This window comes from Grammomys surdaster, unplaced genomic scaffold (genome assembly GCF_004785775.1).
Source record: "Grammomys surdaster isolate TR1022 unplaced genomic scaffold, NIH_TR_1.0 166, whole genome shotgun sequence".
Classification (NCBI taxonomy): Eukaryota; Metazoa; Chordata; class Mammalia; order Rodentia; family Muridae; genus Grammomys; species Grammomys surdaster.
Window position 1 is genome coordinate 1,625,660 of NW_021604614.1, and position 11,670 is coordinate 1,637,329.

General features: G+C 48.1%; 1 protein-coding gene across 3 annotated transcripts in view; it reads left to right on the forward strand.

Annotated features, from left to right (window-relative positions):
• The window catches only part of Hip1 (huntingtin interacting protein 1), a 137,368-nt gene that overhangs the window by 90,399 nt on the left and 35,299 nt on the right, over positions 1–11,670 (forward strand). For all 3 annotated transcript variants that reach the window (XM_028765978.1, XM_028765980.1, XM_028765979.1), the window contains exons 7-9: positions 171–232; positions 2,838–2,978; positions 8,395–8,452. In XM_028765978.1, coding sequence (XP_028621811.1) covers positions 171–232; positions 2,838–2,978; positions 8,395–8,452 — 261 coding nt within the window. The remainder of the gene's footprint in view (positions 1–170; positions 233–2,837; positions 2,979–8,394; positions 8,453–11,670) is intronic.

The window sequence follows — 11,670 nt, forward strand, 5'->3', positions numbered from 1 at the left end:
CAGTGGTAGAGCCCCTGCCTAGAATCCCCCAGTGAGGGGCTGGGGGCCTTACCTTATCTGTATCATACTTCCTTAGCATGTACAAGGTCATGAATTTCATCCCCTGCATTGGGTTCGGGCGTTGAGGGAGAGTCGGGCCTATAAACTTTAATTTCTGTTTCTTATGTTAGTTTTCAGCTCACAGTGGAGATGTTTGATTACCTGGAATGTGAACTGAACCTCTTCCAGACTGGTAAGTCCCTTCCCTCTTTGCCGAGCCAGGCTATGATGGGAATCAATCTCCTGCATGGTCCAGCTGGTCTAGCCCCTTTGCTGTTGGTCTTTGTTTTCATTCCTGACAAAATCTCTGTAGCGCAGGCTGGCCGTGATCTCCCAGCATCCTCCTTGCCCAGCCATCTGAGCATCGGGAGTACAGGCTTGCACTTCCATTTCCATCTGGCTGAGGTCTGTTTGTCACGCAGCTCAGCAGAGAGCATCGAAGCAGGCCTGTCACGCCAGCCTTTGCTTTCTCCTCGTAGGCAGAGGTAGACACTCCTGGACTTTTTTTTAGATCTGCCCACCTCTGGCTTCAGAGTGCTAGGACTAAAGGCGCATGCACCAGGCTGCTCCCGAACATTATTGGAGAAGGTTATTTCATGTCACATAGGGAGACCGGCCACTCCCTCCCCTGACCCCAAGGAGCTTCCCTCCAGAAGTCCTGGCCATCAAGCTCCCAGGGACTATTTTGTCCTTTATAATAGCCATGGATGGTGGCCACAGTCCCAGCAGGTCCTGTCTGTGATTGGACCTGATCTCCTACCAAGGCACACTTTCTGCTAAGAAGGAGGGTCAGTCTTGAGCTGGAGATACGGATCAGCTTGTAGAGTGCCTGCCTGGTGCACACACAGCCCTGTATATGACTGGATATAGTGCGCGTACCTGTAATTCCAACACTTGGGATTAGCAGATCAGGGACATCCTAAACTCCTCGTCGTATTGGGACCAGCATGGTGTGTCAAAGACTATCTCAGAACAAAAGCAGGATTTACAAGCCCTATCCAAGAACTGCGAGTCAGGAGGCAGAGAAATCTGTAAGTCTTCCTGCCCAGCCTGCTTAGCCAACCTGGTGAACTCCAGGCCAGTAAGAGACACCAATGTCCACTCCTTCTCTGCCACCCCTTACTTAAATTTGTTCCGTTTTGTTTTCTTGACACAAGGTCTCACTAGGTAGCTCTGACTGTTCTGGAACTAGCTCTGTAAATCAGGCTGGCCTCGAACTCACAGACATTATCTGCCTCTGCCTCCTGAGTGCCAGGATTAAAGGTGTCATCACTGCCTAGCTAGATTTTTAAATTATATACGCATGTGTACGGAGGTTTATATACATGAGTGCTGTTGCTTGTAGAGGCCAAAAGAGGGCATCAGATCCCATGGGGCTAAAGTTACAGATAGTTGTAAGCTACTCTGCCCTGTGCGGGTACTGGGAACGGAAGTTGGGTCATCTGAAAGAGCAGTGAGAAATTCGGGACTACTGAGGTATCTCTCCAGCCTTGAATCCTGTCTTTAAAAAGAAAAGAAAAATGAAGAGTGGAAGCAACTGAGGATACCAGGGGTTGACCTTTGGCCTCCATATGACCCCACCACCACCTACACACCTGCATACTCCCCCAACACACACACCACACACACGTTTACCCAAAAAGCCAAAGCTGAAAAGCCTGGCTCAGGCAGCCTTGAATTGCTCACTGGTTTCATCAGACCTTGTGAGACATGGTCTATCATACCCATGGTGCTTCCCGAACAGCAGCCGAGGTCCAGCCAGGCTGAGGACTATATCTACAACCACGATGCTGTAGCTGGGGTTGGGGGTCAAGGGGCATTCCCGGGAGCAGATGGAGATAGCTCCGGTTTCTTGTCAGATAGGAGCCTGAGGAAGCTGGTGGACACCGATGCCTGCATTATAATGACAACTGCTTTTTTTTTTTTTTTTGGTTTTTAGAGACAGGGTTTCTCTGTATAGCCCTGGCTGTCCTGGAACTCACTCTGTAGACCAGGCTGGCCTCGAACTCAGAAATCCGCCTGCCTCTGCCTCCCAAGTGCTGGGATCAAAGGCGTGCACCACCACTGCCCGGCGACAGCTGCTTTTAATTTGTGTCAAGAAAGGCTGCCTTTTAATTAGGGTGGTTTGGTGTGGATGGTTCTTTTTTCTCTCTCTGTCTCTCCATCTCTGCCACCTGACAAGGTGAAACAACCCTAGGGCTCTGTGCTTACTCATGGCCCCTAGTAAGCTACCCACACGTTGAGCAACAGGGAGGTCTTGCGTTGCTGCTACGTATAGTCTCCAGGCTCAGTGGACAGCTAGTGCAAGACAGTCAGCCTTTGCCAGGGAGTGAGATGACAGCCTACAGCCAGCTCATCCGCCATCTGAGTATAGAGGAAGGGAATGTGGGTAGATGCCGGGACTAAGAAATTGAGGAGAAATCTGTGGCACAGTTGGTAGAGTGCTTGCCTAGCATGCATGAAGTCCAAGGTTCAAATCCTGTGTAAACCATGCATGGTAGTGCATACTTCTCCCAGCACTGAGGCGGTAGAGGCAGGGAAAAAGTGGAAATACGTTGAGTGTTTCTGGTCAGCCTGTGGACAGACTTTTTTTGTTTGTTTGTTTGTTTGCTCTGTGTAGTCCTGGCTGTCCTGGAACTCACTCTGTAGACCAGGCTGGCCTCGAACTCAGAAATCCGCCTGCCTCTGCCTCCCAAGTGCTTGCAGGCACACTGAGTCTGGTTGTGTATCATGCCTGCTTCTGCCCTCCTGTGGAGCTTCCTACCTCACTGTGGTCTACCTTCCATCTTCCTCCGTAGTGTTCAACTCCTTGGACATGTCCCGCTCGGTGTCCGTGACCACAGCTGGCCAGTGCCGCCTCGCACCGCTCATCCAGGTCATCCTGGACTGCAGTCACCTCTATGACTACACGGTCAAGCTGCTCTTCAAGCTCCACTCCTGTGAGTATGACAGTCTCAGCCATCTCCATCAGGCTAGGCACAGGCTCACAGCCTCAGCACGCTCCCAGACGTCTGCAGGCAGCGCACTCCGTACCCTTGGCCTTCTGCTGTGGTCCAAAGGGCCTTTGGCTCCCAGTGATCTCACAACGAAAGGGAGCAATCCAAGGTTGAGATCACCAAGTCCAGCTCCTGTCCTTGCAGTCTGTGTCTTAGGATGGTTCTCTCTGTCCACCTCCACCTCCAGCTCCACCATTCACCAGGATATGATGTCTTCTTAGACCCACAGAGAGAACAACACACCTACAGGAGCTAATAGTGACCTCCAAACCATCTAGCAACCCAGTTCGTTATAACAGATGGAATTTTATAGAGAAATAGGAAACAAAACAAAACTAGTGTAGCTCACTAGTAGAAAACTTGCTGGGGCTGGGCGGTGGTGGCGCACACCTTTAATCCCAGCACTTGGGAGACAGAGGCAGGTGGATTTCTGAGTTCGAGGCCAGCCTGGTCTACAGAGAGAGTTCCAGGACAGCCAGGGCTACACAGAGAAACCCTGTCTTGAAAAACCAAAAGAAAAAAAGAAAAAAGAAAACTTGCTGGGAAGCCCTTAGCTGAGGTTTATGGTACAGCATTTGGTATAATCCCCCAGTAAGGTGTTGGGGGCTTGGCCCAATGTTAGAGCCCCTGCCTATGAGGGGCTGGGGGTGTGGCTCAGTGGTAGAGCCCCTGCCTAGAATCCCCCAGTGAGGGGCTGGGGGTGTGGCTCAGTGGTAGAGCCCCTGCCTAGAATCTCCCAGTGAGGGGCTGGGGGCATGGCTCAGTGGTAGAGCCCCTGCCTAGAATCCCCCAGTGAGGGGCTGGGGGCGTGGCTCAGTGGGAGAGCCCCTGCCTAGAATCCCAAGTGAGGGGCTGGGGGCGTGGCTCAGTGGGAGAGCCCCTGCCTAGAATCCCCAGTAAGCTGGGGTGTGACTTAGTTGCCAAGATCTTACCTAGCATACATATTGCCCTGAATTCAATCCCTGCCGTGCAGAATGATGAAATACACATGGATGTGGTGGCATATGCCTACAGTCCCAGCAGGAGGCAAAGGTAGAAGGATCTCTGCCAGTTCAAGGCCAGCCTGAGCTATGCTCCATTCTAGGCAAGCCTTGTTCATACATTAGGATACTTTCTTAGAAATAAACCAATTAACAAATCACAGTTGATCCAAGAAAGGGAAGGCTATATCCTGCCCAGCAGCGACCCTCTGTACCTTAACAAAGCATAGTCTGAGAGCTGTGAGCTTGCAGAACTTCTTAACCTTGTTGACCTCATTTTAAAATCTGGGGTGATGGGGCCTCCTGGTGTTAAGGGCAGGCTGGTTGGGGCTACAGGCGTGCTGGCAAGATGGCTCAGGGGACAAGCACTTGCCACCAAGTCTGATGACCTGGTTCTCTTTTCAGAGCCCACATCATGGAAGGAGAGAACCTACCACACAAGTTGCCCTTTGACCTTCACACATGCACATGGATGCAGGGGCACAGCCATACAATCAATCAATTCATTTGTTTTAAATGTGGGGGAGCAGGCTCCTCCAGGGCCAGCTTAAATAGCTGCCTCATACCTTCAGAAACTCCATCTTTAAATGCAAATTCCCCAGCTAAACCTGTTGTAAATCTTCACTGGTAGATTTTAGGCAGGCGATCTACCACCAAGCCCTGCTCTCTGCCCTTCATTGTCAAATGCCAAGGTGGCTACCCTGAGGAATGCCCACAGCATGGTGGGAAACCTAAAACCTTGAATGGATGCAATTCAGGTTTCATAGCCCAGAACAAGCGTGTGTGACTGAGCTGTGGCAGTAAGTACCATAATCCGAGAATTTTGAAGGTTCAAGAGGATTGGAAATTTATTGTCAACCAGGGCTACATGATAAATCCAAGGCCTTCCCAGTTGACATAGCAAATCCCTGTCCCAAGAGGAAAAAAATAAATAAAATTAAACTTTAAAAAGTGTGTGTATGCACACAACACACACACACACACACACACATATGAAACAAGCAATATTTCATAACAGTTGACTTACAAGTAATGACCTGGTTGTGGCTTTAGTTTTTACATGTTTTTTATTTCATTTATTTATATGTTTATTCATGTGTTTGCTGCATGCGTGTGTGCTTATACACACATGTAGAAGTCAGAGGACAGTTTCCAGGAGTCAATTCTCTACTTTCATCATACAGGTCCCAGAAACGCAGGCCATCAGGCTTGGCAGCAAGTGCCTCTACCTAGAACCACTCCCCAGCCACACCTGGTTATTTGAAACTGGATAAGAGAAGCAGTCCTTGATTAATCTGGGGTCATTTCCCTCGAGGCTGCATGCAATTTGCAATTCCAGGATTAGAAGGGTTTGGTACCCTAGGGTATCCCTACAGGAAGCAGAGAGGATGGACCAAATCCCAAGGGAAGGAGAGCCTGTTGCTTAGAAACCCGTCAGTTACAGGCAAGGAGTAAGCCCTGTTGGCAGAGGGCTTTCCTCGCTGGCTGGTGTGGGAACCTGCAGTCCCGGCCCTCCACCCCGACTCCCTCCAGGACCACACCCGTGTTCTCAGCCCTTGAGATATAGAGGCAAGAGAATCAGGTCAGCCTGGATTACACGTCAAGATATAAACAGATACAGATGGGGGCTGGAGACGTGGCTCAGCAGTTAGTAACCCTGACTGCTTTCTCAAAGGCTCTGGGCTTGATTTTCAACATCCACATGGCGGCTCAGAACTATCTGTAACTCTAGTTCCCGTAGATCCGACATCCTCTTCGGTCTCCTGAGGGCTTTTCATCCATTTTGTACACAGACATACATGAAGGTTAAGCACTCGTGCACAAGCATAAATTTAAAAATAGTTAAATAAAAATAAATACCAAGTATAGGTGAACTTTTTTTTTTTGTTTTTTGTTTTTTTTTTGAAACTGGGTTTCTCTGTATAGCCCTGGCTGTCCTGGAACTCACTCTGTAGACCAGGCTGGCCTCAAACTCAGAAATCTGCCTGCCTCCCAAGTGCTGGGATTAAAGGCGTGCACCACCACTGCCTGGCTTACTTATGTATTTTTGTTTTGTTTTGTTTATTTGAGAGAGTTTTGTGTACACCAGGTTGGCCTTGAACTCAAAATATAGCCCAGGATAACCTAACCCTCCTATCTCTTCTCTGCTCCCAGACAGTGGGATTACAGGCATAAGCCACCAAGCCCAACTTTCTGTTGTTAATGTATTAGCATGTTATTAATGTATTAGCATTAATATAGGCTCATAAACTGAGCCTATATTAATACTGTTCTGTGTGCTATAAAGGAACATTTACTAGGCAAGAACTTTACTGCTGAGTCACACCCCCAGCCCCTCCCTGAGGGATTCTAGGCAGGGGCTCTACCACTGAGCCACGCCCCCAGCCCCTCACTGGGGATTCTAGGCAGGGGCTCTACCACTGAGCCACACCCTCAGCCCCTCACTGGGGGATTCTAGGCAGGGGCTCTACCACTGAGCCACGCCCCCAGCCCCTCACTGGGGGATTCTAGGCAGGGGCTCTACCACTGAGCCACGCCCCCAGCCCCTCACTGGGGATTCTAGGCAGGGGCTCTACCGCTGAGCCACGCCCCCAGCCCCTCACTGGGGATTCTAGGCAGGGGCTCTACCACTGAGCTGTGTCCCTAACATTTTATAACATATTTTCAGCTAAAGTTAGTACTTCAGTCCGTTATTCATAATTCTTACGCAGTTTCCTTTTTCTAAGATGGGATCCCGTAATACTTAGTCACTGCTTCTTCTTAGGCCCATTGTAGCTTTGACAGCTTGACAGACTTCCTTTGTTTTTGATGACCTTGACAGGTTTGAGTTCCGGGTTTTTTTTTTTTTTAAATGGAATCTTCCTTATTTCAGCTTCTACTGTATTGGTGTCATAGTATAACAGGTTAGGGTTTTGGAATTAAGTGCAATTTCTATCCTCAGTCTAATTCTATCTTTTTGGCTTGTTTTTGAAACAAGGTCTCCATGTAGTCCTAGCTGATCTTCAGCTCTGTATCTGCCTGGCTCAAAGTCCTCACTCCTCCTGCCCCCGTCCCCCACCCCTAGACAAGATTTCTCTGTAACAGAGCCCTGGCTCCCCGGGACTCACTCTGTAGACTAACTGGCCTCCAACTATCAAGATCTGTCTGCCTCTGTCTCCTGAGTGTTGGGATTAAAGGTGTGCCCCACATAGTCACATTGGCACATTCATATTACCTTCAAAAATGAGAATTTATACATATACTTTTTGATTATATCACTCCTTCAAAAACAATTAAAAACAAAGCTTGTTGGCATTTATTTGTAATCAGAGGCAGAAACAAGAGGATAGTCAAAAGTTCCAAGCCAGCCTGGGCTACATAGTTAAGTTCCAGGTCAATCAGGGCTACGGTGTGAGAATATGTCTCTAGTAAATGAAGAAAAAGCACAGCATGGTGGCAGGGTTTGTTGTTCTTGGTACCAGAGATGGTGAGGCAGGAATATGGCGTATATCCAGGAGTTCAGGACTAGCCTGGGTAACATACTAGACTCATGTGTCAGAAAATAAAACGAGAGGTAAAAGGAGGGGAGGAAACTTGGGAAAAGGGGCAGGGGGATTTAAATTGGTAAAGGAAATAAAGTCAGGTGTGTAGCCTGTTGCCTGTAATCCCAGCACATAGGAAAATGAAGCAGGGGGCTCATGAGTTCAAAGCCAGCCTGAGCTATATGGCAAGACCTGCTCTCAAAATTAAATAAGATGGCTGGGCAGTGGTGGCGCACACCTTTAATCCCAGCACTTGGGAGGCAGAGGAGGGTGGATTTCTGAGTTCGAGGCCAGCCTGGTCTACAGAGTGAGTTCCAGGACAGCCAGGGGTACACATAGAAACCCTGTCTCGAAAAACCAAAAAAAAAAGAAAAAAAAAAGAAAAAAGAAAAAAATTAAATAAGATGAAAACTGAGTTTTGATGCATGGTTCAAAGCCTTTCGTGGTCGGCCAGATGAAGGGATTTCAGAGAAGCAACTCCTTAGTCAGGGGTTAGCTCTGAGGACCAGTGCTTCTGCAGTGTGACAGAATTAGCCATCTACACCCTGTGGCCTAGGATGCACCCCACCCCTGAGAGAGAACCCCGCCCCCACTTGCTCTCATCAGTCCTGCAGTTGATGGAGCCACGCCTTCCCCAGGGATGCAGACTCCCATCTTGCCAGGCCCAGAGCCGTGAAGTGGAAGAATGCAGTAGCTGAGTATCCTCCAGTTGCAGGGCTTCCTTAGTTACCAAACTTCAGGACATCTCAGCTAGGAGTGCTAGCCTGGGAAGGCTGGCCCCTCCCTTGGCCCTGGTGGGGCTTGCATGCCCCACCCCCACCCCCCATGAACTTATATGTTCCAACCGTTTTCCTCCAGGTCTTCCAGCTGACACCCTGCAGGGCCACCGAGACCGCTTCATGGAGCAGTTCACAAAGTAAGTGGCCCTAGGGAAGGGAACGAAATCCAAGCACTAAGTACCATCCAGGGCCAGGGTAAAGTACCTGCAGCCTAAGCGTTAGGACCTGAGTTCAGATTCCTGGAATGCACGGAAAAAGCCAGGTGTGGCTGAGCACATCTGTAACATGGGAGACAGAGCCAGTGGGACCCCTGAGCTCAGTGCCCAGCCATACTAGCAGAGTGTCGAGTTCTAAGCGCAGTGATAGACCCTGACTTAAATTCAAGTGGAAAGTGTTAGAGAGGAAGACATCTGGCATTGACTTATCACCTCTGCACCTGTGTCGCATATATGTACTTGTCATCTGTACACACACACTTATTCACACCACATACAAATATATACACAGGCTGTGGTTTGTATATGCTCGGCCCAGGGAGTGGCACTATTAGAAGGTGTATCACTGTGGGTGTGGGCTTTAAGACCAGCATCCTAGTTATCTGGAAACCAGTATTCTGCTAGCAGCCTTCAGATCAAGATGTAGAACTCTCAGCTCCTCCTGCCCCATGCCTGCCTAGACACTGCCATGCTTCTGCCTTGATGATAATGGACTGAACCTCTGAACCTATAAGCCAGCCCCAATTAAATGTTGTCCTTATTAGAGTTGCCTTGGTCATGGTGTCTGTTCATACCAGTAAAATCCTAATTAAGACACATACAAATGTCCACACTCGGGGTGAGCCTTCCCTCTTCAGTTAAACCTCTGTGGAGAACCTGGAGGTGGTTGTGGTGTGTACCTTTAGTCCCAGCATTCCAGGTCTCTGTGAGTTTACCACCAGCCTGGTGTACATAGTGAGTTCCAAGAGAGCCAAGCTTAAGTAGAGAGACCCTGTCTCAAAAAACCAAAGCCAAACTAACAAAATCTCTGTGGCCACACCCAACAGACATGGCCAGGGTGTGTCTCTTACATAATTTTAATTCTAGTGACGTGAACACTGCAGATCACACCCCCACCTCACCCTTCCTCCCCAGAGCTCTTGTTTTGTTTTGTTTTGTTTTCTTCCTTCCCCCTCCCCTTTGCCTCCTCCCAGCCACATATCCCCTTCTGCTCAGGTGTTCTACACATGCTTGTATTGAAGTCTAGAGCCTACGTAGTAGAGAAAACATGTAAACACTTGACTGAGTCTGGCTTCTTTCACTTAGCTTGATAATGCCCAGTTCCCTGCACGTGACATCCCTTTAAAAATCATTTTATCACATTTATGTAGTATGTGTGTGTATGTGTGTGTGTGTGTGTGTGCACGCGAGCGTGCACATGAATCCATGGAACATGCCTGAAGGTCAGAGAACTATTCTCAGGAGTCAGTCAGTTCTCTCCTACCACGTGAGACCCAAGGATCTAATGCAGGTCTTAAGCTTGGTGGCAAATTTCTTTACCCACTGAGCCATCTTGTCAGTTCTATAATTTCTTCACCCTTGTGGCTGAATGAAACCCCTATCCTGTACATAGACCGCATTCTTTTTATCTATTCATCTGTCGACAGACATAAAACGCTTTCCGTGTCTTGGTTGTGAATAGCACCACGGTGCCCACCGGTAGGCAGGTATCTCTTTGCTGGATGTTGAATTAACATTCCTTCAAGCATATACTGAGCCGTGTTACTGACAGACCATATGGTATTTCTAGTCTTTTGAGAACCTTTGAGTTTCATTGTGCCTAGACCACTATACCTTCCTGCCAACAGTGTGTTAGGGTCCCTCTTAACCAATATTTTCACCCCCATGCTTGTTTTCTTGAGAGAAAAATGTCTCAGTGTGGTTTTAATTTGCATTTTCTTGGTAGCTAAAGAAGATTATTGAGCCATATGTATGTATGTATATATGTATGTATGTATGTATGTATGTATGTGTACATATTTGTATATATGTATACATTGGTGTCTTAGTTTCATGTCTATTGTAATAAAAATACTCTGACTTAAGGCAACTTAAGGGCAAAAGGGCTTATTGGATATAGAGTTCCAGGTACAGTCTGTTATTTCAGGGGAGTCGAGGTAGGAACTTGTGCGTCTAGACACATCATATCCACAAGCAGAGAAAGAATGGACGCATGCATGCTTGTTGCTCAGCTAGCTTTATCTACTTCAAGGCCCCAAGCTAGGGAATGGTGCTGCCCACAGTGGGCTAGGTCATTCCATATCAAATAAGACAAATTAAGACAATCCCTCACAGTCAACTTCGTGGTCCCATGATGAGACTCTTTCCAGATCATTCTAGACTGTGTCAAGTTGGCAATTCAAGCTAATCTTTATAGTTGACCCTTTGTATTTCTTTACTTTTGTGAATTGTTTGTGAGGCAGCCGTGTTGACTTAGCTTGTTTTCTCTGTTAACGTCTTCATCCTTGACCGTGGCTTCTAAATCCCTGGCTGGTGCTTCTTATTCATTCCCTTGGGAGAAGTCAAAGAACAAACACAGGGCTGAACTCCAAACACAGGGTTGAACTAAGCCCTTAAGTTTCCTCGTTCCACTGGGGAAGTCTGTTGTGTGTCCTATGATGAATGACTTGCTAAATCCTGGGAGACAGGCCCTGAGGCTGCTTTCCTGGAATGTGAAATTCCAGTAGCTTGCAAAAGCACTAACATCTATTACTGTTGGCACCAACCCAGAGAGCCAGGACGTGTGCTCAGCTCATTTTATTTCCTTCCCCATCCCCCACCCCAGCTTATGAAAACGTCTCCTGTGAGTAGCTGCTTCATTTTGTCTTCCACATGTTCTAGGAGGCCTCGCTGTCCTGAAGTACAGGGATACTTTAGACTTGGGGTCTGATAGGCCATGGTGAGACCCTGGGGAGGGACTAGTTGATGGGCAAATGAAGTTCTACACTGCAACCAAGGTCTGCTGGAGCTTCAGCTCCTCCTTTATGTCGGCTTTCTTGGTCTATAATGTTTTCACTCTGATTAGAGTCTTGACAAGGAGGGAAGTGCATTCTGGGGCTCAGCGTTTGGCTTAGTTGTACAGTGCTTGCCTACCATGTGTAAAGCCCTGGGTACCAACCTGTGGCCCTGTGGAATAGCCTGGGATAGTGAAGGGAAACAGGATAGGGTAGGGTAGAGAAAGAAATAGAATACAATAGAGAAGAGTGGAAGGCAAGGAAGAATAGAGAACTATGGGATAGGATGGAATGAATAGAATAGAGTAGAGGATAGGGTAGGGTAGGGTAGGGTAGGGTAGGGTAGGGTAGGGTAGGGTAGGGTAG